The sequence below is a fragment of the Pogona vitticeps genome, chromosome 2 (assembly GCF_051106095.1).
Source record: "Pogona vitticeps strain Pit_001003342236 chromosome 2, PviZW2.1, whole genome shotgun sequence".
Taxonomy (NCBI): domain Eukaryota; kingdom Metazoa; phylum Chordata; class Lepidosauria; order Squamata; family Agamidae; genus Pogona; species Pogona vitticeps.
In genome coordinates, this window is record NC_135784.1 from 218,635,780 (window position 1) to 218,661,693 (window position 25,914).

Sequence of the window (25,914 nt, forward strand, 5' to 3'; positions counted from 1 at the left end):
GATTACAGCCTAAACTTGATATGAGGATGAGCATCAATATACACATTCATTCATAAAATTATAAACAACGAATGTCAGACAGTTGATATGAATCCTCCTTACTCTACAGATGTATTAATCAAACAGTTTTCGGAATTCCAATCGTATTCCAAAGGTTGCTGTGGGACACTACATTTAAAAAACACATGCCTGGAATTCTGCAGGATGGGCAGTTTTTGAAAACTTGTTTATAAATACCTCCTAGCACACTGCAGATGTGTGGATACGCACCTTTCCATACGGTGTATCTACATACTTTTCTGTTCTACCTTCTAATATGTCCAGATCATCCAGACCGGTCCCTCCAATAATTCCAATCTAGGCACATAAATAGTAGTAAACATTAAATGAGAGGAGTTACTTCCAACGATACGATATTCTAACTTTACATCATCATTATATTTTTGTTCTTAATAGAGATATAAAGATCTGTGTGGACATAATCTGCACATCTCTAATTCTCAATCAATTTATATGAGGTTTTACAGTCCCCACAAAAACCTTTATGCAGACATTACCATGACTAATTATTCTTCCAAGTACCGTCACTGTCCTCTCACTCTACCATCCATATTTTTTTCATGCAAACATTTTCAAAATGTCACCCAAGACGTCCAGAGTTTGTATGAAAGTACCAGTTTAGAGGACATTGTCCCCACGTGCAGGCTTTAAGAAAGCGTTTGTTCCTCATGTCTTTCGAGGGCAGAAAAAGCCTGCGCTGCACATATAACAGCTGCCCACAAGCCACTCTTGTAGTAAGAACAAGAGCCCTCCCACAGCTTGCCACACAAGGAGAGTTATAAATTCACCACCTCTTAGCAGCCAGCTTTTGTTTTAAAACAAATATTGGCATATAGTAAAAAGCTTGCATTCTGGCAACCAACCAAATAACTATGCCTGTCTAATACAATCATGCTGGTTTCCAGCACCCGAGTGGTTACTGCAAGTACAGTGGTGCCTCGCTTAACAGGCGCCCCGTTTAATGACGAATCCGCATAGCGATGAAGATTTTGCGATCGCAAAAGCGATTGCATTGCGATGTTTTAAATAGGAAAAAAATCGCTTTGCGATGATCGGTACCATTTCGCTTACTGATCATCGCAAAGCGATGATTTTCCAACAGCTGATCGGCGGTTCCGAAATGGCCGCAGGGTAAAAAAAAATGGCCGTCCGCTGTGTTTTCGCCCGGATTCCTCACTTACCGGGCAGCAAAAATGGCCGCCATATGGAGGATTTTCACTTAAAGGTGAGTTTTAAGCCCATAGGAATGCATTGAAGGGGTTTCAATGCATTCCTATGGGCTTTTTAAAACCGCACAGCGACGAAATCGCTTTGCAGCGATTTTTGCTGCATGGATTATCGTCGCTATGCAGGGCACCACTGTAAAATATTCCACAGTTCTTAGATAAGTGCATCTCACATCTCTGTCTCTCAAGTCTTCCTCCACATCTCAGACTTCTCCCCACTTTATAGAACTCTCCTTCTCACAAACTTTCTACTACTTCCCGTGGCCTAGGCATCTTTCACTTACCCTTTTAAAAGACCTGCCTTGCCTTTATCCAGCATCCGAAAAGAAACCCTTCTGCCCGACAGTAGAATTCACAACGGTATTTTTTACAATTATTTTACATTTGTGTTTATTTTCCACCATACCACCAGTTTTTATACCTAAAAATTATAGCATGTGACAAACATAGTAACAGACCAAAGGGGGTAATTAAAATTTCATTACTCACAATAATATTATTTTTATATGCTAAAAACTTACAATAAATGATATAATAAATATAAAAACAGAGTGCCTGTAAATGTTCATACTTGGAAAAAGTGCTCTTTTGTTTCTATCATGAAAGCATTCAGATTTTCTAATAGAATGATAAGAACTTAAAACAGACAACCGGGGCTGCAAAAGGTGCCACTGGGATGCACACACAGAAAGACTGGTGTAAAGGCCCTTAAAACGTCCACACGCCCTACACACCTAAAAGAAGAATTTATTCTCACCCACATCTTAGCGATCCTGTGATCACTGGGTCGCGTGGAGGCTGTTCTGAGAGCACTCAGGTAGGAGGCATCCCAAGCTTCCACCCCAGAAGCCACCTGAGAGTAACCATAATGTCTGCTTTCAGGTCACTCTTCCCAGCAATCCACTGGGATCACCGCTGAGGTGCTGCTACTAGCGGCAGTGAGACCGCCATCTCAGCTGCTTTGGGAGTGTGGGGTGGGTAGGGAAGGAGGAGACTTCGCTTGGCCCTTTCTTCAACTCTGCCTCTCCTCTGTGGCAAAACCAACTGGAAACCCTGTTTGGGTGTTGCCATCAGCTGCACCGAAGCAGAGATCCATCCCAATGGATCAAAAAACAAACAAACAAACAAAAAAACATTATTGGCTACCTGAAGATCAACCACCCATAGAGATGGAATAACCACATCAACCAAATCAACAGATCACTTCAATTGAGAAGTCAGCCAGAGCTTCACCAAGATCACCAGCACCATCAGCACAAACACTTGCCAGGAAATCCTGCCACTACTTCCGAGTACCTTAAAATAATACACTCAAAATTTTGTACACTCAGTATGGCTATACCTACTTTGCATTTGAATGTCTATATCCAACTACCAAATATTGTATGAGAAAGCTGTCACCCTCAGCATATGTTATTTTGTAACAAAAACAAAGAGGCAATTTATCTGTCATTCAGCTTCTCCTACAACAATACATATAAGCCATTAAAATGTCTGCAAAGCAAAATAGAATAGAAGAAAAACTGAATTTGCAGTGCAATCTCAAGAAGCACCAGAACATACAATGTGCATACGGAAGAATCAAAATCAACCCTTTGTATCTCATCCAGCTAAAGAGACAGAAAGTCTGGGGGAAAGCACTGGTGCCCAATTAAGTAGCACCGAGCTAGACTCAGCAGAAGTCTCAACAGTTTATTGACTGTATCTTTACTTCACCTTACTGCTCAAGAACAACAATAATAATCTTAGAATTGCAGAGCTAGAAGGGACCTTATGGATCATTGAGGATAGCCCCTGTCAGGGAGGCACAGTGGGGAATCACATTCCCAACCTCTAGCTCCACAGTCAGGTGCCTATCCAGCAGCCTCAAGCAAATTACAACAGAATTAAATGTATCAGCTACAAATAGGAAATCCGTACAGTCATAAAACTGCTGATAAAGGAGGACTAAAGACAGCAATCTGAAAAACTGTCTCAGGTGCTATTAAAACACAGAATCACAGAATTGCCAAAGATGCTAGGGATGAATCCATGTGTCAATATTACTCATTACATCATTAAAGTAACGTGATTCTCACTTCTGGCACTACTTTTAAATCACAGTTTTGTTGCACCCTCATTACAAAAAAGAAAACAGGCAACTTGATCAATGTAACTATATTATTTGTAACTCACTAATTCAAAGCTCCAACTAAAGCACAGCAGCTGAGATCAGCCACAGTTTCAAGAGTGAATGGAAATCTCCCAGAGTCACCAGAGAACCAATCAATGTTCTGCACTATTTTAAAATACAATGAAAAATGTATGTCCTTGAGATGATATGCCCCTCTTCGGTAATTTAACACTATAAATAGTAGAAAGTTTCTGCAGAACAAGAGAACTATTTTAAGTAGCATACCCATGTGTCCTTTTTTTACAAAGGAACATCCACTTTTTGAAGGTATCCATTTAAAGGGCTCTCCAACCCAAGTCTGATTTAAACAGCCATAAAGAATCAGGGACTCATCCGCATGATGTTTCCCTTGAGGACTGTGGTTAGCAGAAGATGTCTGCCATTATTGGCCTTACTGAGGGGCACTTCAGTACATACAAAGACAGACGATCCAGTTCACTACTTAGTGTGCTGGGGATCGGGTTGTGGTGAGCCAGGTTCTACTAAACCATGAAACTCAGTGAGTGACCATGTAGGGCTTGCTGAACGATCCATTTCATGGGTTTGTTGTGAGGATAAAATGAGGAGCAGAAAGAGAGCCATGCACAATGCCTTGAGTATATCAGAGAAAACAGAAAAAAATAAATACATTCCCAAGTACAGTAACTCTAGGTTCCCTGGAATCCAATGTATTACAACCACCAATGAATGAAGCAAATCACTTTTTCAAAACCTTTTCAGATAACTGTACTAGGAAATATGGACAGTACATAATAATACTTTAAGGAACTATACACTGAAAACTAACAACTGTATAATAACTTTTTTCACCTTCAATAATTTAGGCTCTATGGCAAAGGTCTCTGTTACCTCTGCTCTGCTCGAAATTTTGTCACACCATGGGATCAAGTAAAAACAGATTATTCCTTTTGAGTTGCTGTCATCTTGTGGCAGGGATATAGTACTGCAGACTAGCTACCACCTACTCTTCTAAAACCTTATGAATATCAGAAAGAGGTTACCTACCTATAAATCTGGTTCCTCAAGTTGTCATCTGTGAATTTACACAATAGGGTTGCTCTGTACTTGCACAGAGGTTCTTGAAATCTTCTAGAACTTTAGCACGGGTTCATCAGGACCGCCCCCTTATACACATGGTCTGCCCATCCTAGCAAGTGCCTCAGTTCCAGAGAACAATTCACCTCTGTCAATCAAGTATAAGACATAAGCGATGGACAGAGAGAAGGACAGGCAGGATGTGTGAATTCATGGATGACCACTCAAAGAGCCAGAGTTACATACAGGCAACCTCTCTTTCTTCTTTGTGGTCTCCGTGAATGCATACAATAGGGTGATTAGCAAGGTGATTTACCAGAAGGTGGACCATTCCCATATGGGAATACTGATGCCACTACTATTCTGCCAAATGCATCATTCACCCTGGTATGGATGTCAAGCCTGTAGTGGGTGGCAAATGTTGAAGGTGTGGACCATGTAGCAGCTTTACAGACATCTGGCAAGCTCACTCTTCTGAAAAAGGCAGTGGATGTAGCAACAGCTCTGAATAAGTGTGCTTTCAATGGACTCAATAAAGGTTTGTCAGCCAGGTCATAGACTGGTTGGATGATCATGACAATCCTCCGAGAAACAGTTTGAGGCAAGATTGGGGATCCTCTATTAGATCCAAGAATCTTTTGGATTTGCAGAAAGACAAAGTCCGGGAGACATAGAATGCCAAGGCCCAATGGATGTCGATGGAGTGCAAGGCATGCCCAAGATCATTGGAAGGAGATGGGGAAAAGGTAGGTAAAATGATAGGTTGTGGAAATCAGATACAACAAGATTTAGGAGGAATGAGAGGTTAGGGTAAAGGATGACCTTGTGAGGGTGAAACTGGAGAAAGGGTAGGTTGACATGTAGAGTGGCAATTTCATTGGCCCTGCAGGCTGAAGTGATGGTGAAGAAAAATGGTTTTGAGAAACAGTGCCTTTTCGGAAACGGTAGCTAGAGGTTTGAAGGGGAAGAGCATGAGGCAGTAGAGGACAAGTTGCAGTGACAAATGAGGAGCAGGTAGTCGGAGTGATGAATGGATATTTAGTAGTCCTTCAATAAACTGTTTGAGAGTGGGATCATGGAGGAGCAAGGCAGTGGTTGAGCCAAGATTGGTGAGCTATTATTGCAGTCACATAGACCTTAAGTGTAAGAGTGAGAAAGGTCCTCTTAAGTGGAGCAGGAATGCTAAGACAGCATCCAGCGTGGTAGGCACAGTAGGAAGGTTTTGTGTTTGTGCAAATTTGAAGAAATTATTCCATTTGTAAGAGTATAGCTGGTTTGTGGAAGGTTTCTGAGCTTGTTTCCAAAACTTGAGCTATGGAGGGAGGATCTGCTATGCTGTAAAGGTGTAGGGTCGGTAGGTCCTGGGGGGAGACCTTGCCCTGGGCCTGTGTTAGGAGACAGGGTAGCAGTGGGAGGCTGAGGACCTTGCTCACCAAGGACTTGAGAGTGGTGAACCATGGCTGTTGGGGCCACCCCAGGGCTATCAGTATTGCACTGGACTTGTCCTGATGGATCTTGATGATGATCCTCTGAAGCAGCAGTATGAGGGTGAAAAAGTACAATAGGTTCAGAGACCAAGTAGTCATAAAGGTGTCTCCCAGAAATCCAGGGCCAATCCCTGCTCTGGAGCAGTTCTGATCACATTTTGTGTTCTGGGTGGTTGCAAATATGTATACTGCTGAAGTACCCCATTGTCTGCACAGGCAACAGAATACCGGAATGTCCAGAGAACCACTTGTGATTGAGACTATCGTGTCTGTGTAGGCTGTCAGCTAGGGAGTTGCCCTCTGTGGAGATGTGAACTGTTAATGGGTAAATATGGTGACTGTAGCACCACTCTTGAAGTTGGATGGCAAGCTAGAGAAGGAACAAAGAGTGGATGCTCCTTGCTTACTGACATAAAATAGGGTGATGGCATTGTCGGTGGTGACCTGTATGCCTTGACCAACCAACATGCTCTTGAAGGCACAGAAGGCTTTGATGATGGCCAACAGCCCAAGATGGCTGATATGAAGCTGGCGTTCTATGAGTGACCATGTACCTTGAGGCCATTGCAGTGTGCCCCCATCTGGTAGGGTGGGTGTCTGTGATGACCTGTAATGTTAGTTGAAGGACCCTGAAAGATCTTCCTATGAACAGACTGCAAGCTGTGTCTCACCAGGTGAATTGCACTGCAAACTCCTCTGTTACCCTCAGGCATTTGGCAGGGTGGTTAACAAGAGAGTCAAATAGTGTCAGAAACCACGATTGGGCACGTTGACTAACCAAGGTAGTGGAGGCCCTGAGGCTGAGCAGGCACTGGGCCTGGTGAGCCCTGACAGTTGAATGAGGTTGGGGAGTGTCAAGTTTTGCTGTTCTTTCCTGTGGTAGGGAGGCACAATTGCACTGAGATTCCAAAACAGTTCCTATGTAAGAAACAAGCTGACAAGGATCCAAGATAAATTTGGACAGGTTGGCCTGGAGTTCCAGATCCTCTAGAACAGTGGTCCTCAATGCTGGGCCTCCAGATGTTGTTGAACTACAACTCCCAGAAGCCTTTGCCACCACCTCTGCTGGCCAGGATTTCTGGGAGTTGAAGTCCAAGAACATCGGGAGGCCCAAGGTTGGGGACCATTGCTCTAGAAGAGACAGGGTGAGCTGGATGTCATGTAGGGCCTCTGTATGGGAATGGGTGATGAGCAACCAATCATCAATGTATGGGGGAAATAGTAACTCTGTGAAGGCATAGGTATGTGGCTACAGGTGCCATACATTTTGTGAAAACCTTCAGAGTGGTAGAAAGTCTGAAAGAGAGAGCCTTGAACTCATAGGTGGAGTTGCAGAGGGTGAATCTGAGGTATATGTGATTGTCTGGGCAAATATAGGAAAATAAGCATCCCTTAGATTTATGACTGCGAATGAGTCACCCTGTTGAAGAAAGGAAATGAAGTTTTCTAATGTGGCCATGTGAAATCATCTGGGTGCGACACAGAGGTTGAGGTGACAGAGGTCCAGGATGGGCTGGAGCCCATTGTCTCTTCGGGGGACTGTGAAATAGCAAGAACGAAGGCCTGGGTCGTTGTCTGCAGGAGTGAAAAGATCAATGACATCCTTGTCTATTAAAGACCAAATATCATCCTCCAGGACAGGGGATGATGTTGTTGTCCTGAAGAATCCCATGGGTGGAAGAGAGAGGAATTCAATCACATACCAGCTGCAATGATGAAGAGGACCCAAGAGTCCATAGTGACCCGGGTCCACGTAGATAGAAAGAATGCAAAAAGTGTGGTTTGTTGGGACATCAGCATTGAATGGGAGTGGACCTGGGGGCTGAAAAAGTCAAAGTTTCTGCTTGGTTTTTTTTATCAGAGCACCTGGTAGACTGGTGTGAGTGTTGCCTGTGGAAGTGCTGGTTGGTGGATGAAGATGGTGCTGAATATCTCTGCCTATCCGCTGAAGGTCTGTACTGTTGATAAGAGTAAGTATAAGGAGCAATAGTAATATTGTGTGTTGTAAGATCGTGCCATCTTTCTCATCTTTTGTAGGCTGTCCAGTTTCATCATTTTTGTTCTCAAAGAGTCTGTCACCATCGAATTGTAAGCCTTTAATGTGGGATCCTGAATCTTCTGACAGACCAGCAGAGCTGAGCCATGCATATCTACATAACACTATGGACATGGACACGTGTTTGGATGCTGCAGCCACAACATGGCATGTTGTGATTCAGTCTTGACAAGCCAGTGTCATAGCCTCTTGGTGGAGAGAGAAGCCTCAGTACCTTAGGTCCCCAGAAACTGCTTGAAGGATAGGCAGGACCTTATTCCATAAGTAGTGGTGATATGCTCCCATCACTGCCAAGTAGTCTGTTGCCTGTATAACAAATGAGACCAACAAGTAGATCTGGCATCCAATCACATCTAACCTCCACCTCACGTGGTTATTAGGGATGGTGGCAGGAGTGGTTCTGGGCTCTATGCTGGGTGGTGTGCACAATAATGGAATTGGGGGGGAGGGTGCTTAGACGAAAGGTTGGTGTCATTGCCATGTGTTCTTGTAAATTTTTTTCACCCATTTGGTGCTTTGAGGAACAGAGGAAGGCTTACTCCAAGATTCTTTAATGAGTTTAGTAGAGAATCAAACCCATATATAGTGGTGAGGGCTTGGTCTTCGTTAATGTCCTCATAAACCCTGTCAGACTTGGTGCGGGGTAACTAGTTGATCTCAAGATCCATGACCTTCACTATGCAAAGGGTAAGTTGAGAATAAGCTGAAAAGTGTTCTGAGGGAGAGGGTGGACGGGCATCTGCAACATCGAGTTGTGCATGGGAAGGTTAGGTGTCACAGAGTCAGAGGCTTCGATGACAGAAGCCTGATGAGATATTCCCTGAGATGGGTATGAGTTGTCCGGAGAGATATCATGGTGCCCGTTTCTCGCTGCCAAGGGTGGGAGGTTAGTGTCATCTGGTGAGAGGGAGAGACATTGATGGTGCCTTCCTGGTGCCATGGGTTGGGTCTGGAGGAAGTTTTGTGGATGTGTGCAGTGTGGAGCGTCAAGGCAGTTGAGAAGGCAAGGTGTTGAGGAAGCTGATGGAGGCCCTCTGTAGACCTATAAAGATTAAGACCAGACCTGAGATAAGGTGGCAGCCGGACCATGGGCCTGTGTTGTCCGCAAGCAGTGGGATCACTTCAACACTGGAGCCAGGCGAGTGGTCTGCAAGTCTGTAGGGATAGGATGACTGAAATGATATTTATTTGATTTCGATACTGGGGGAGGAGGTTGAAAGCCTTCTTCGGAGGCAAAGTCCTGGAAGGTCTCCCTCTGCAACCAGTATCGTGGTGGTGATGGTGATGTCAAGGAGTCAGAATGGCAATAGTACTCATAGCGATGGTGCCCAGGCTCCAAGTAATATTGCTGGTGCACCAGTTTGTCCCAATAGGACCAAGATTCGGGCCTGAAATAGGTCAGATAGTCATAAACAGCGACACACTTACAGTATTGGTGTCGGGCCAGAGAGTCTTGCGGAGCTATTGTTTCTGGTCTAAAACGAGTTTGAAGTGGCTCGATGTGATAATGGCGCACATTCAAAGTGTGATTAATTTTCTTCACTCATTTACAAGGCAGCAGAGGTTCAGCCATTGCAGAGGCCGAGTCAGAGTTATGCATGGATAGTGAGCATCCCATAGACCTGTGGCTCGAATGTGTCAACAGGAGAACTGTGGTGACCTCAGCTGGGGAAGACTCATGAAGGAAGATCAAGGAAGTGAAGGGCAAAAGAGAAGAAAATCTTGAAGAAAGGAGGGGAAAGGAGCAAACTGAGCTCTTTCTCATCGAGACCTCAACAGCAGCAAAAAATAACTGAGGCACTCACCAGGATGTGCAGACCATGTATACTAAAGGGGCAGTCCTGGCAAACCCATGCTAAAGCTTTAGAAGATTTCCTCTGTGCAAGTGCAGAACAACCCTATTGTGTGCATTCAGTGACCATGAAGAAGAAACATTTGCTATTTTCAATTTCCTCCTGGAAACATTAACAAAGGTAGATATACTTGCCTGTGGGGCAAATTTGCAATTCAGTACAGTAGTTTAGAAATTGAAATCTAGATGTTTAAATAAAGTTGAAATCCAGGAGTTCAAATACTGAGTTTTAATTCTCAATAATAATTACAAATTGATCTTTAGCCACTGACTGGGAACTGGGAACTGCAGCTGTCATTCCAAAATGAGCCCAAAACAGAAGGAACTCAATGACCAACAGGGAGGGGCAAAAGATACTGTAAGACAGTGGTGTCGAACTGTGGCCCTCCAGATGTTCTTGGCCTTCAACTCCCAGAAATCCTGGCCAGCAGAGGTGGTGGTGAAGGCTTCTGGGAGTTGAAGTCCAAGAACATCTGGAGGGCCACTGTTCGACACCACTGCTGTAAGATACAGTAAAGGCAGAGAAGTAAGGGTTACCCCCATACCAAATATCATCTGATTTCAGAAGCTAAGAAGGCTAGCATTTAGCATTTAGAGGGGAGACCACCAGAGATTTTGAGATAGGACTAGGAAAGCATCTTGCCGAAAACCCTGCAGCCACTCAAAGTTGACAATACTGGCAGATGAACCAAAAGGCATACATTGGGTATTGGGTATCTTCCCATACGTATTCCTAAGATCACTTTGCTGTCATCTGTGACACAAAACAGACAGAACAATGTGTTGCTCTTTGTCTTAGATCTCAATAACCATGTGACTTGTGCTGTTTGCATTTCACCCACTGGCTGCTTGCTCCATTGATTACAACTTCTTGGAAATCCAGGGGATCCACCACATTGTTCCTAAAGAAGGCACTGGACTAACAAACATTTCAGAAAGTCCTCAAGCCCTATTAAAGTTAGCCCTAATGCTGATATTAAAATCCCTGAGGATCCACTATCCCAGATTTTTCTGAATACCATGCCCACTGCCACTTTGACCCTGTGGTACAAGAATTAAGGCTGCGGTTCTCGGAGATCCACATTTTAAATCCCCAATGTGCTATGAAGTTCACTGTATGATCTGGGAGCAATTGTTCTCCCTTAGCCTGACTTCAAAGAGCTGTTCTGGAGAGATTCTGTTTCAAGGGATTTGGGGCAATCAAGACGGCGACAAATAGTCTCCTCAAGCTGACTAAGTTAGATGCTGACCATGTTGGTTCTGACTATCCATGGCAGCCTATGTTGTCAGGGGTAACTCTGGGCTTCCTGGCTGCCACAGAAGCAAATGTATTAGTAGTTATTCTTTACTCTTATTGGTTATTCTTTCACGTGATGAATAGCAAATATGTAGTCCTCCACTGGACAACTTCCATCACTCACCACCATTAGCAATGTCAGATATATGGCTGATGGAAGCTGTAGTCCAGCAACATCTGGGGAGCTACATATACTCCATCCTTGTTCATCATTTGAACTAAAATATAACCCACTGTTTTATATTCAAATGGAAACCCTTAATCTTCCAACCTTGTCTGCTACCTAGGATACTGATTATGTTCTGTTCTGCCAAAAAAAAATATCTGAAGGAACAGCCAAATATTTGTGGACCTCTGACTTGGAAAAAACTGTCAAAATAAATCCTGCCTTCAGAATGGGAATGTGCAGGGTGGCTCTACACTTCACCTCCCCTGCCTCCCATCCTCAAGGGGCAGAAAAAGGTTTCCACACAGTTGGAAACACCAATTGAAGTATGAAGGAGACAGACTCGAATTTGTCTCCCTCTATCACCGAAAAAGCTTTCACTTGTACACAGTAGTCATCCCACAACTCCCGACTTCGTCAATTTCCAGCAGAAACAAATGTAACCATGGATAACTTTAAATACAACACAACACAATAATCAAATCCTTCCCAGAGAAGACAAGTAGCTAGAGATAAAAAGCGACAGGACCAAGTGCGTGAGAACTGAACGATCCCGCAGGTCACGTTCAAAGAACAAAGCAACTCTACCATGCTCTTAAGCTCGATACACGTGTTCAGCGGCGGTTCGCCTCCAGGTAAGCCAGTCCAGGTTTGCAAGTTTGAGAGGGGGGCTCGCAGGGCCGCGCGAGGGCTTCCAGACGTGGACCGGGGCAGCGGCAGGCACGGATTTTTGGGGGGGGCACGAATTAAACGACAGTCGTAGTGGGGGAGGGGGAAATCGGTGAAGGGCTCGCTTTGGGGAGCGGCTCAAGACCCTCCCCGTCCCTCGCGCCGAGGCCCCGCGGGCGCCGGGCAAAAGCAAGCCGGGGCGAGGAAGGGGGGCGCCCCGAAATTGTGGAAAGCCAGGAAAAAGGAAGGGAAGCCCGCCTCCTCTTCTACGGCGTGAAACGGGGCATTCCAGCCCCCCCCCCTCACACACACACACACACACACACGCAACGCCTTACCTTCACGGCGGGGCAAGCGCCGGCCGCAGCCATGTTGGTGGGAGACGAAGGGAAGGCGGGGCGGAGGCGGGCTCGCCGGCCTGGCCTCGCGTCTCCGCCCCCCTCGCCCGACGGAAGGGGCGCCCGCTGAGCTCTCTGTGGGGCGGAGAGGGGGGAACAAAGTAAACCGATGCTCCCCGTGTTTAAGGTGTATCGGCCGTACAAGTTAAAAATATTCCCTTTGTTGGTGGGATTTTAAAAAAAAAACAACACAGAAAATAAATCTACAGCTTCCTCTTCCCCCCCTCCTTCCCAGGAGGTTATATAGTACAATAAAAAGAACTGCGTGGCGGTGATTTGTGGCAATGATTCTGCCTGGTTACAACAAGCAGTGACTACTATATTGCGTGAAGTGAAATGGTTCAAAGGTGAGGTATTTCAGTGGAGCTCGCTGGTGGGAACTTGGCGTTCATTGGAGCTTCGAATTATTAAAGTTGTAGTTCTTCGGCCATTTACTCAGGAGCTATGAGATGGAGAGCACCGAAGAAATCCAGAAGATGCTTTATAGATTACAGCGAAGCCTTTGTGTGGATCATGAGAAGCTATGGGTTGTTCTGAAAGAAATGAGTGTGGCTCAGCACTTGATTGTCCTGATGCCTAACCTATATTGTGAACAAGAAATAGCACAGAATATGGAGAAAGAGAATGGTTTCCTATAGGCAAAGTGTCAGTGAAGGGTGCATTTTTCCTCTTACCTGTTCAATCTTTATGCAGACTATATCATATGGAAAGCTGGAGTGGATTCAGATGAAGGAGGAGTGAAACTGGCAGAAGAAACATCAGTAATTTCAGATATGCAGATGACACCATCTTAATGGCAGAAAGCAGCAATGACTTGAAAAACAATTTTGATGAAACTGAAAGAAGAAAGTGCCAAAGCAGGACTGCAGTTGAATTTTAAGAAGACCAAAATCACAACTATGGCGGGAATACATAACTTTAACATTTACAATGAAGAAATTGAAATTATCAAAGATTTTGTATGCCTTGACTCAATCATCAATCCAAATCGAGACCAAAGCCAAGAAGTCAAAAGGAGACTGAGACTCATAATGGCAGCAATCAAGGTATTAGAAAAGATCATCAAGTGAAAGACATGTCACTGGAGACCAAGACCAAGATCATCCACACTCTTGTATTTCTGATCACTATGCATGGGTGTGAAAGCTGGACAGTAAAGAAAACTGACAAGAAAAAAATTAACTTGAAATCTGGTGCTTGTGGAGAGCTTTGCAGATACTCTGGGCTGCCAGAAAGATAAACAAGTGGGTCCTGGATCAAATCAAGCATGAACTATCTCTGGAGACAAAAATTATGAACCTGTGGATATTCTACTTTGGGCCCATTATGAGAAGGAAAGATGCACCGGAAAAAACAATAATGCTGGGAAAGGTTACAGGCAGCAGGAAAAGAGGAAGACCAAATAGGAGATGGATTGACCCCCTAAAAGAAGCTACAGCTTGAGTTTACAAGAGCCAAGCAGGGCTGTTGAGAACAGGACATTTTGGAGACTGCTCACTCATAAGGTTTCCATAAGTCAGAGGTGACTTGATGGCACATGACAACAATCCCAGGTCAACCAGAAAAGTGTGTACATATATGTATGATATGTGTACATAAGTACACAGAGAGAAACAGGCATGTGTGTGTGTGCGTGCGTGCGCACACACACACACACACATCCTACAGCTGAAGAAGTAAGCTACAGTCCAGAAAATTTATGCCATAGTTATCTTGTTAGTTTTTAAGTTGCCATAAGATTTTCTTTGTTTCACTGAAACAGAAAATAAACTAACACAGCTGCCCCTGTGGAAATAAATACAGCTTACTGTCCAGAAGATGGCAGCACATTTGTAATTATTTGCCCTAATGTTTCTTAGCACATTGACTTACATCTAGGTGAACAGATATGATCTCTCTTCTCTTAAAATGACAACATTCTTCTGCCTTTGTGCAGTGTTCTTATTAATACAGAAAGTTTTGCAAAGTACAGTACAAAGCACAGCACCTTCACGCTCTACTACATTAATACTCAATGGAGCTCTTGGCAAATCTGTGTTGGCTTCTAGTTATTACACCATTGTTTTCTATGGCGTTGTGTAGTGACTGTTTTAAAATTTGTTCCAGAATTTTGCCTGAGATTGATCTCAGGCTGACTGGCCTGTAGTTCCCAGGTTCCTCTTTTTTGCCCTTTTTGAAGATAAGGACAACATTAGTCCTCCTCCAGTGATCTGGTACCTCACCCATTTACCATGATTTCAAGAAAATAATGGATAGTGGTTCTGAGAGTTTTTCAGCCAGTTCCTTCAGAACTTTCGGATGCAGTTCATCCAACTCTGGAGGTCTGAACTCGTTCAAGGTGGTAAGGTATCCATTGACCATTTATTTATCCATCTCCAGCTGCAATCCTGTCCCCTCCACTTGCTCTTCAGATTTCTCTGGAGGTTCATCATCTGTCCTATGGGAAAAGACTGAGCTAAAATAGGAGTTGACCACATCTGCCTTTTCTTTGTCATCTGTTAACATGTTTCCATCTTTATTGAATAGCTGTGCCACTATTTCTTTTCTTGCAGAATGTTTTTATTGCTTTTAGTGTCTCTACCTGATCTCAGCTCATTCTCAGCTTTTGTTCTCCTAGTGCCATCCCTGCTTTTCCTTGCTACATGTCTGTACTCTTGCTTTGTGGCCTGGCCTTCTTTCCATTTCCTATACATATCTTTTTTTTCTTTGTTTGTTTTCAATTCTTCCCTAAGCTTTTTGTGCTGCTGATGTTATTGTTATGACCAAAAAGTTTTGCAAAGTTTAGAGAAATAATACTTTGTACCATAAAGTTTTTGATGCACTGGTTAATATAACTCTAAAATCTTGGCATGCTAGACTTTCGTGAATACAGTACTATAATCAGTAAAATGGGGCACTATAGGACTTACAAATGCCATCTTCATATTTACACGTTGTAATATAAACAAGTTTTAATTAAGACAAGGATTTCTATGACCTAAACATCACAGAAATATGCCAGCATTTTATGACCTTAAGATCCTTTAAATATACTTAAAAATATGACTTTACACTTTTTCTGAAATTAGCACTCACTTTTTAAAAATATGTTTTACTTCCATTGCATTCCATTTGAAGTAATTATATGAACATTTTGAAAGTAAAATGGTCATACCTGGATTTGTTTCATCTACAGCAAAATGGCATTAAACGTGCATTTTTAGGTTATCAACTCAAAACTCATTTTGTTGTCTGTCAGTATGTTCTTGTATCTGGAGAAGCTGCTTGATGTCACAAGGTTATAGGAACAAATCTCAAAAAAGCCAACTCACCGAGAAAATTCTGGCTTGATGTTGTCAAATTTTGCTTCAAGTCCATTTAGAATATTACTTAATTTGCAGAGTGTTGAACAACTCAGATTAGATTGCAACACTCGTTGTAGTTGATCACTAGTTTTTCCTCAGCCACTTTTCCTTTTGCTTGCTTTAAATCACCTCAGATTTTTTTCTACAATTTTCAGTGCATCACTCAGCTCCATTCCTACAGTTTCAAAGTGAGTGATTGCTCTTGATAATCCACTAAGTCAGATTTTATATAGGCCAAGTTTCCAGCCAAGGTTTCAGAAAAGGAATCTTGCACAAACTTGATGGAGGAAGATTCACATTAGTCAAATCCTTTAACTATTTGCTGCAAGGAATCATAATTTGTGGAATGATATATAGGCAAGTCCCTCAACACCATCACAAGTTTGGGGAGGAAGAGCCAAAGTACGACCAATTTCTTTGAACATTTGTACTTGAAGTAGAACTTTAACAAGCGTTTTTCCCTATTTGAAATTATCTCGTCTACATCAAGATAGTTGCTTTGAATCTCTTCAGCCACTCTTTGCAAACCATGTGCAAGGCGTTTGATATGGATGATTTTTGGCTACAGACGTTTACGTCTCTTGGCTGCCTTAGTCATGTACAGAGCTGTGTTACAAAAAGGAGGACATTTCCTCTTTCTTTTTTTTCCCATCATACAAGAAGAGTAGTTTCATAGAGTCATAGAAGAACATAGCAATAGTGGAAGTCGTTACTTTCTGAAGAATTGCACATGTTAGAAAAAATACTTCACCAGGCCTGTAACATTTCAGAGTGCCAATAACAACATTAGCTATATATCTTCTGTTTACATCACTTATTTCATCTATTGAAACCCATATCTTACTGTTGCCAACAGTAGATCTTATCTTTCCTAACACGTCTTCATAGAAGGCAGAGATGTAATTTTCCCTTAGAGTTTATTCTTTTGGAATCAAATGATAGGAGTACTTCTGCAAGAAATGTCTGAAGCTACCACTACCTAATTTCTTTAAGGGAACATTTGAAGTAACCATCACTGTAAGACATTCTTACAAATTCTGACTGAATATTTAATGAACATGCAATTGAAGAAGCTGTATCCATAAGGAGATGTTGCCAGTCCTCAACAAAGGTAATTCTTGCTAAACAATTCTTATGTTTTGTGGTAATGTTGTTGACTATTAAAACACTTTTTTGCTAATATCTTAAATTCATACAATTTACAAAACAAAGTATCACCTTCACTAATGAAAATCCACTCCCCAAACTCTTAAACAAAATGCCATAATTTTACACTTGCTGAACATATACTTTTAGGTATGATGAAATCATCAGGAGAGTTGCCGACAACCAAAATATGACCAAAATATAACTTTTATTATAAAATTAAGCAGAAATATGTTGTAACACTTTTAAAAAACATTTTATTAGTTTTTCAATCGATCTACATTTAATTCGTGCTTGTCAAACATTGTGTTACATGGGTTGCTCACTATTATTTGTTTTTTTGTGTCTTGGTGTCTTCTTAATTGTCCCGTCAAAATCTGTACATTTTTAAAACATTTAAACTGTTCATGTGCGTATTTTAGTATACAATATTGGCTACTATTATAATATTGCTGTCATAGTATACAATGTTCTCAAAATCCTCTAATAACATATCTGATAAAAGTAATTCCAATTCCAAATCTATATAATTTGAGCTGATTTAACCAATAAATTTTGTATTTTATACCAGTAATAACTGAGTACCTAACACATAATAGATGTTATCTAAAACATTTTATTTTTAAAAAATATTTTATTTTTCCAAAACAAATACAACAATACAAAATACTTACTAACAGTCTAAAACACAGTGCACCCCCATATCCTCAGGACCCTTTGGAGCAATTCTTTTATTATGAACCTCCTTTCCAAAATTGTATTGATTGTTGCTTAGAGGCTTTCCCCTTTCCTTTCACTAATACAAATTCAATATATCTACCCCAAATAGCATAAAAATATTTAAACTGATTTCCCCACTTTTCATCTTAAGTTCAGTAGTCAATTTGTCATTTAATGCACTGTCCCATACTTTGTTATACTAATCTTCTAATTTAATATCATGTTTGTCGTTCCAGTATCTAGCTATTAATATTCCAGCACTTGTCATAGAATTAGAAATCAATTCCTTTGAGCAATAATCAAGTTCTATCTTATTAAAAATTGACTACAAAGCAATTTTAGAGTTAAATTCAATATCTTTTCCAAATATATCACATATTTCCTTAAAAATCAATTTCCAAAATTTCCAAATCAATTTACACTCCCACCACGTATGATAATACATGCCAATTTCTTCATCACATTTCCAGCAGCCCTTAGAATAGTCTGAATTTATTATGTTCAGTTTCACCAGAGTCATGTACCACCTTAAACTATTTTTTAAAAAATTCTCCTTTATTCTTATTGACATTAATCTTAGAACTCTCTTCTTCCAAATTTTTGTCCAATCCTTTGTTCTGATTCATATCTTTAAATCATGTTCCCAAATTGATTTCAGTCCTTCTATTTCAGTTTCATTTTCCTCCTGATCCAAAATTAGGTTATAAATACTACTTCCTTCCTCAAAGCATCCTTCTGCACGTGATGATAGAAATTGTTCATACTTGGTAGATTCTCTACATTTGCCATTAGTTCTCAACCATTCATTAGTCCACCTGTATAATTGGATATAATTATATTATGATAATTTATTAGTTTGAAGTTTAACTATAATCAGATCCTTCAATCTCATTTTAATCATCCAATCCTTCAGTCTGGCAACTTTTTTGTCCTTAAACATATCAGCTAAACCCTTCAAGTTTCCCAAGAAATTTTCTATTTCGGCCACTAATTTTGGTGGTGAAGTAAAGGGACATAACTTCTTTTTATATCTGTTCCAGACATTTAACATGTTTCTTAAAAAGGGTTGTTCACCTGATTTTTTTATATTTCTTTTTACTACATTAAACAAATATTTTTCAACATTCCCATGTATTTCTGAGCATTCCATATCCCACCAAATTAATCTTCCTTCATTATATATAATATCTCCAATAAATCTTAGTTGATTCGTTATGTAATATTTTTTAAATTGGGAATACCTAAACTTCCATTTTTTAAGTCTTGTAACAATATCTTTTATTCATTCTTGATTTTTTTACCTTGATTACAGAATCCATTAATTACCGTATTTTTCGCACCATGAGACACACTTTTTTCTTCTCCTAAAAATTGGTGCGTCTTATGGAAAGGTGTGTCTTATGGAGCGAAAAATAAGGTAGTCTCTCCCAATACTTAAAATCCTCTTCTTCTAATTGTATTGGGAGCATCCTAAATAAGAAAGTTTTTCTGGGTAATATTTTCATTTTGACCATAGCAATTCTCTCAAACCATGATAGTTTCAATTTAGATTACGCCTGCAATTTATCTTTAATATTGCTTTTTAATTTTATTAAAATTTTGTTCCTTTAATTTTTGAGTCCCTTTAACTATATTTAAATATTTAATATAATTGCACATTTTAAAACCACATTTATTCACAAACTTTTCATGTTCATATTTATTGTGATTAAACATCATTACTTGTATTTTTGGCCAATTAATAGTTAATCCTGTTATTTCCCTAAATTTTTCTAAATGATTTTTAATTCTATCCATACTTTCTAATGGGTTTTTAATCATTAATAATGAATCATCAGCAAATAAATTAATCTTAATTGTATCATTTTTACCTAATCCTTTAATTCATTCATCATTGCTTATTGCATTAGCTAACAGTTCTTTAATCATACAAAATAATATTGGTGAAAGTGGACAGCCTTGTCTTGTACCTCGGCCTAGAAAAATCCGTTCTGTTAAACCATCATTAACTATTATTTCTTAAGTACAGTATTATCTGAATATACTTGATCTATAATCCCAATAAATCTTCTGCCAAATCCCCAACCCATTAAAAGCTGCTTTAATGTTAACCATTCCATGCAATCAGAGGCCTTAAATATATCTGATGACACAACAGTTGCCTTTACTTTTTTCCCTTTTCTACCTTATATATAATATTCAAAACTTGCCTAGTTAAATTATCCATTTGTCTTCCATTTATAAATCATTTGGTCCTCTTTAATATAATTTGTTATAAATCTATTTAATCTATTTCTTAATATAGCAGTAAAAATCTTTGTGTCTTGATTTATTAGAGATATAGGCCTATAAGATCCCGGGTCTATTAGATCCTTGTTGGGATCTAAAACATTTTATACAGATTTTCTTTATAAAGTTGTTTAGCCATTTCTATCTCCACATGTTCTATCATGTCTATATCAATATCATATCTAATGCATGTTCATTAAGTACTATTTGTTTTGCCCCATCCTTATATCAAGTTTCAGTTTAACTTAAAAGCCTCCATGTAATGCCTTTACCCTGATTAGTGATCCCTTATTTCAGTTTAATTCCCTTTTTAAATATATAAGATATGCCCCTTTACAATTCCAGAAGTTTATCTGTAGTTCAGTTCCATCCTCAAAAGGAAAGGGAATTCCAAACAGCCATATAGTGTTCAAGGTCATTGATTCTGGGCTTTTTGCCAGCACCTTTGATAGCTGTTACAAGTAAAATAAACAGGTTTAGTTTCTCAGAGATGTTGCCAATAATGTTTTCAGAAGAAAGATTCTTAAATTTATAATGACAAGAATAATACCAAACTTCTTTCCTTTAAGTATAATTAAATGTCTAATTAGTGTTCAGTTTATTTTCCTTATGTCTGTCTCCGTCTGCCCCCTCTCCAGATTCCCCGCTGCTCAATCAGTGGTAAAGGGATAGAAGACGCTATTTCTGCCATAGGAATTGTCTCATCCAGGGATAGTAAATCAAAGCAGTTAAAAAAATTCTCACCCAGTGGTAACAAGATGTTAATTAGGCTGATTTATCACTTCTCCATTCCCGGCTGCTGACATCTTGCAAGCAAGCTAGTTCAGTTACTTTTTTCGGTCCGCTGGTTGATTGAGGAGTTTCCTGGATCAGACGTGGGTAACCACCGTCCCCCTTTGATCAACAGACTTCTCCCCCATTTCACAACCCATTTGGGGTGGCTTTAACCCCCTTGGGGGTCCCAAACAGGTCAGAATTCAGCCCAGGGGACAGAGCTGCATCCTCCTCCTGCTGTCTGGTCTCAGCGTCAAGCTGGAAGTGCCATGATGTAACACTTTTAAAAGGTCAAAACATGACGTTTCAAGCAAAATAAAAACCATGTGATTCTCACCAGATTAGTCGTAAACATGTTATAATTTATGAATTCAAATAAAGATTGCAGGAAAAAAATGGCGTGTCATAAAAGTTCTCGCCCTAGTTACAACGTAAACATGTTCAACTGTAAAGATTGTTATTGCTCAAAGAGCCAGCTAATCATTTTGGAATGACTATAAGCTATAAATTAAGCTATAAATTCGTCAACCCTCAATTTTAAAAGCATTTTCATGGCTACTTTTTCTATTTTCTCCTTAAATTTTTTAATACTCTATACATAAAAAATGTAACAACTTCCTAAGGGAATTGCACAAAAATATTCCATTCTGGACTAGTCATGTTCAGGGTGTTCCATTTTACCACCCTGAGCACACTCTGTCCTTGTGCTATTTTAGATAGCACAGTGGTGCCTCACAAGACGATGTTAATTCATTCCGCGAAAATCACTGTTAAGCGAAAACATTGTCTTGCGAAACACGTTTTCCCATTGAAATGCATTGAAAACCTGATAATCCATTCCAATGGGAACGGATTGTCATCGTAAAGTGAAAATTGCCATAGGAAACATTGTTAAGCGAAACGCAGTTCCCAAGCGAAGACAGCCGTCTAACGAAACAGAGACCATTAAAAGACTCATATAGCGAAGCAAGACCAAGCTGTCAAAAACATTGTAAAGCGAAAAACAGGGACCTAAAATTTAACCGTCTTGAAAGGCAAGGTCCCTAACATCATAAATCGAAAATTGCCCATAGGAAACATCGTTAAATGAAGCGCAAGATTGCTCCGAAAACCTCATCATAAAGCAAATTCCTCGTCAAGTGAAGCTGTCGTCCTGCGAGGCACCACTGTATTTCTTTTTCTACAATGTTTTTATTGCTTTGCAACATTAGGGTTTCCTATGATGCCATTCCTTTGTGGGTGGAGGTGTCATTTTGGTTACAAAAAATGGTAGCACTCAAAAAACTGAGATTGGTATTTGCACAAGTCAGAGGTAAGAAACATGTATCCAGATATTGTTGGACTATAATTCCCATTCCCCATCACCATGGTCAAAGGGTTGAAGGGATTTACACTTCAAGAACATCTGGAGCGCCTCAAATTGACATTTGTTAGGATATATGCCACTATGATGTTGACGTAAGAATATACTTGTAGAATGAGAAAGGAGCAATCTGAGGCAATTAACATTCTGAGCAGATTGGTTTTTCAGCAAAGGATAATCACAATCCTCAAACCATAGGATTCAGGCTTGTGGGTTGTTCTGCTTTTAAGACAACTGTGTTTTAAGTCCTGACTCAGCTTTTCTGCCACAGAATGGGTTTCCAGTAAGCTATAAATTGGCTGTTAATATCATTGACGCATCAGGATTTACATTGATGATGATTATGTATTTGCAGATAACCATACATAATATTACCACAGAGCTTACCATTTATTTGCTAAGATATGTGCAACTGTCTAATTGTATAACTCTATAATTGCATATCTTGTGTATGCATTCTCAGATGTATAATGTCACAAATCCTCTCAGAAATACTTTTACACAATATCTTAGTATATACTTCACAACTGCCAGTGTGAAGTATAAACTAATTCATTTGCCAGAATAAAAAAGAAATTAAGAAGTTCTTTCTAATTGGAACCCAAGAGAGTGGACTGTGCAGTGTGAAAAATACATGTGAAATCAGAAAGAAGGGAGAGAGAGAATGCATTAGTGAGAAAGAGAGGATTATAACCTATTCTTATGCCTTCATGCACACACACAGTTTTTATAATGATTTTTGGTTGATTGAGTGGAATCTATACAAATCCATCAAAATATTTTCTATATAAAAAGGTTTTATTAGTAGCCATAAGCAAGAATGTCTGCTTTCTTGAGAATATCCTGAGAATAAATATATTAAGTCTGAAATTGTTCACATGGGCAAAATTAATGGCTTTTGCCTTGGGATGTGCAATACAGTGGTGCCTCGTTTTACGATTGCTCCGTTTAACGACGAAACTGCATTACAACAAACTTTTTGTGATCGCTTTTGACATCGCTTTACGATGTTTCTTATGGGGGGGATTTCGCTTTGTGATGATCGGTTCCCTGCTTCAGGAACCGTTTCTTTGCAAAACGATGATTTTCGGACAGCTGATCAGCGGTTTCAAAATGGCCACCGGGTAAACAAAATGGCCCCCCGCTGTTTTCTGGGACGGATTCCTTGCTGCACAGGCAGCGAAAATGGCCGCCCTATGGAGGATCTTCGCTGGACGGTGAGTTTCCAGCCCATCGGAATGCATTAAACGGTTTTAATGTGTTTCTATGTGCTTTTTAATTTCACTTTACGATGTTTTCACTCTACAGCAATTTCGCTGGAACGAATTAACATTGTTAAGCGGGGCACCACTGTAAAGTGTTTTGGTCTGTTTTCAACTGCTATTGCTTGGAACTGTAGCTCGGGCAGGGCCAGTAAACTGAATGAGGCTGCCGGCTCTGTTAGCCGTGCTGGGAGGTGGCAGAAAGTTATTGGAAGAGAGAGCTGGGGTCCTAGGCCGACCTGGACACACACACCTCCAAACTAGCCTACTGCCTCCAAATAGAGTAGAGGATGTCACCTTATCTATGGATGGTTCAAGTCCAGTCAGCTTTTGTAGATCAAATGGAAGGAGGCTTCATCTTGTTCATTGCCTCAGGCACTACAACTGCTTGAGTTAGCTCTGAACTTGTGTGCAAATCCTGCACAAAGAAGCATCTATAAAAGACCCAGTAATGGTGTGAAAATTGAAAAGCAGGCTTTGGTTTGGAAAGGAGAGAACGTAGCAGGACAGCATCTCTGAGCCCCTCCAGACCACCCCCCCAACCTGATTTTAAAAAGGTGTTTTTTTGTTTTCGATTTGCTTAGAAAGTCCCCATTTGCCTCCTATAGGCTACAGGTGGGTCCATTACCTGCACCCCACGTCTCTGATTCTTTTATTTTAATTTGTCACTGGAGGGCAGAAGAGGCTTGCTCAGTAACAGTTTGTGTGTGAGAGAGAGATTAAAACTACATTTTGGGGGAGACAACAATGAGATATCTGTATGTACTGCTGACTCCAGATCTCTGGACATTGCACCCCTTGAACCAGAGGTAGTCTTCCAATGGAAGCTTGCCTTCATGCAGCATTTTAAACAGAAGACTGCTCCTTGATAAGCAGGCCACATGGCCACCTTGTGAGCTAAAGTTCTGATAATATAAGATAGATTCCCATGTTATTTAGGCTTATGCCACAGTGGTTAAACTGCAATACTGCAGCCAAAACTCTTCTCACAGCCCATGTTCAATCCTAGGTAGCCGCCTCGAGGTTGACCCAGTCTTCTATCCTTCCAAAGCTGGTGAATTGAGTACCCAATGCTGGGGTGGGCACTATGGGCTGGTATATGAGCAGTATACTTCTTTAAATTAAATACTATCTCATTTAAAAGCCACTGGCTCTCCCTGTTTTCTGGCATGTAAGAAGAATTCAGAGGCAAAGCCAAGATGTTCAGTCTGCAAGACATCCTTTTGAAAGGGCTGATAGAAAATTATATCTTTCAAGAGAACAAAGAGGGCAAAGGGACACATGTTTGCTTATGCCTAAATGAAGGAATACAATAATAATCATATCTGTTAAATTATATCTCCCACCATGGTTCATAGACGCAGATCCTCTGATTCCGGGAGTGATGCCAGTATAAGCAAGGAACTTTGAGGGAGGGCTGTATCTGGTGTTTTTTTGGTATTTCAGAAGTTGGCAATTTTAGTTTGGCATCCTGCTTTTGGATTCTGGCTGCAACTAAGAAAATGGAGCAATGTTTTCTTTTTCTTTTTCTGTCTGGACTGGATTTGCACAACTTTATATAAATCAGTTGTGTATGTAAATCAGTCTGCACAACTGTACGTAAATCAAATAAATAAATAAACTTGTGCTCTGCCAAGCCCATCAGGTATGTATCACAATTTACCTGGAAATCAGGCAACATCCTACCTGTGCTTTCTGCTTGGGATTGCAAAAGCAGGAGGAGATGGTAAGCACCAGGTAAGCTGACCCATATGGCAGATGGGTTGTGTCTTGTTTGTTGAGTCACAATGTGAGCAAGGCTGTTCTGCAAATCCTGTTGCTTAGTGTAGTAAATAACACTAGAGTAGGTCCATTGAATCAATGAGGATTTGTCGAGTCAAATACTCTCTAGGTTCCAGAGGATTCAAGTGGTCCTACTCTAAGTGTGACTGACTTTAGCATAATAAGTTGCATTTAGAGTAAGTCCTATTGAATCAGTGGAATGTATGGAGGAGTTGATCCACTAAATCCCCACTGATTCAACTGTCCTACTTTGGTTGCAATTTGCTCCAGCAAGCAAAATTTTGGCCACTGAAAGTTTTGCTGGTGAGAATAGCAGGCTCTAGAAAGTTTATTATGAAAAGAGCATGAAATTGACTTGGGCTCCACCTTGGGTGACAGTGTTGCAACAGGAATTGGACTACAAGTCCCAGAATCCCTTAACTCACAGGACTATATTGGTGGAGGATTCTGGGATTTGTAATGTAATAAAATCCCATTTATGAGTTCTGAGCAGAAATCCATTGGCTAAGGCTGGCCCTACCATCATGGAGACTGAGGCAGATGCTTTCAGTGTTAAGTGCTGGGAGGAGAGAACAAGTGATTGTAGAAGAAAGCTGTATGCTACATAGACAGTTCTGAGCATCCCATGTCAACTTAGATGTTCAACTGCAGCTGGGAATGTAGTTCTGTTGCCAGTGCTTGGGAAAGAGCCAACTAATCAGCTTTTGTATGTCAAAGGATGGTGGTGGTGGTTCCTTGCCTCAGGCAGCTATATGTCTTGCCCTTGGGTACAGTGCAGTCACAAGGTTTCCTGAACACTCTGGGCCCACCCCAAC

At 40.7% G+C, this 25,914-nt stretch overlaps 1 protein-coding gene and 1 long non-coding RNA gene across 4 annotated transcripts in view; one reads left to right on the top strand and one right to left on the bottom strand.

The window, feature by feature from the left end:
• MTAP (methylthioadenosine phosphorylase) overlaps positions 1-25,914 on the bottom strand; it is a 173,368-nt gene that overhangs the window by 29,579 nt on the left and 117,875 nt on the right. Inside the window, exons 1-2 of one of the 3 annotated variants that reach the window (XM_020790383.3) lie at positions 12,360-12,483; positions 271-357 (exon numbers count right to left, since the gene is read on the bottom strand). In XM_020790383.3, the coding sequence (XP_020646042.2) occupies positions 271-357; positions 12,360-12,392 (120 nt within the window). In that variant the 5' untranslated portion in view covers positions 12,393-12,483. Of the gene's footprint in view, positions 1-270; positions 358-11,940; positions 11,960-12,359; positions 12,484-25,914 lie in introns of those variants that run through there. The other 2 variants (XM_078384921.1, XM_072992053.2) reach the window with 2 other exon arrangements.
• LOC144586561 (uncharacterized) lies at positions 10,396-25,728 on the top strand. The gene is made up of 2 exons (XR_013541443.1): positions 10,396-11,987; positions 13,113-25,728. It is a non-coding gene; the product is annotated as an uncharacterized LOC144586561 (long non-coding RNA).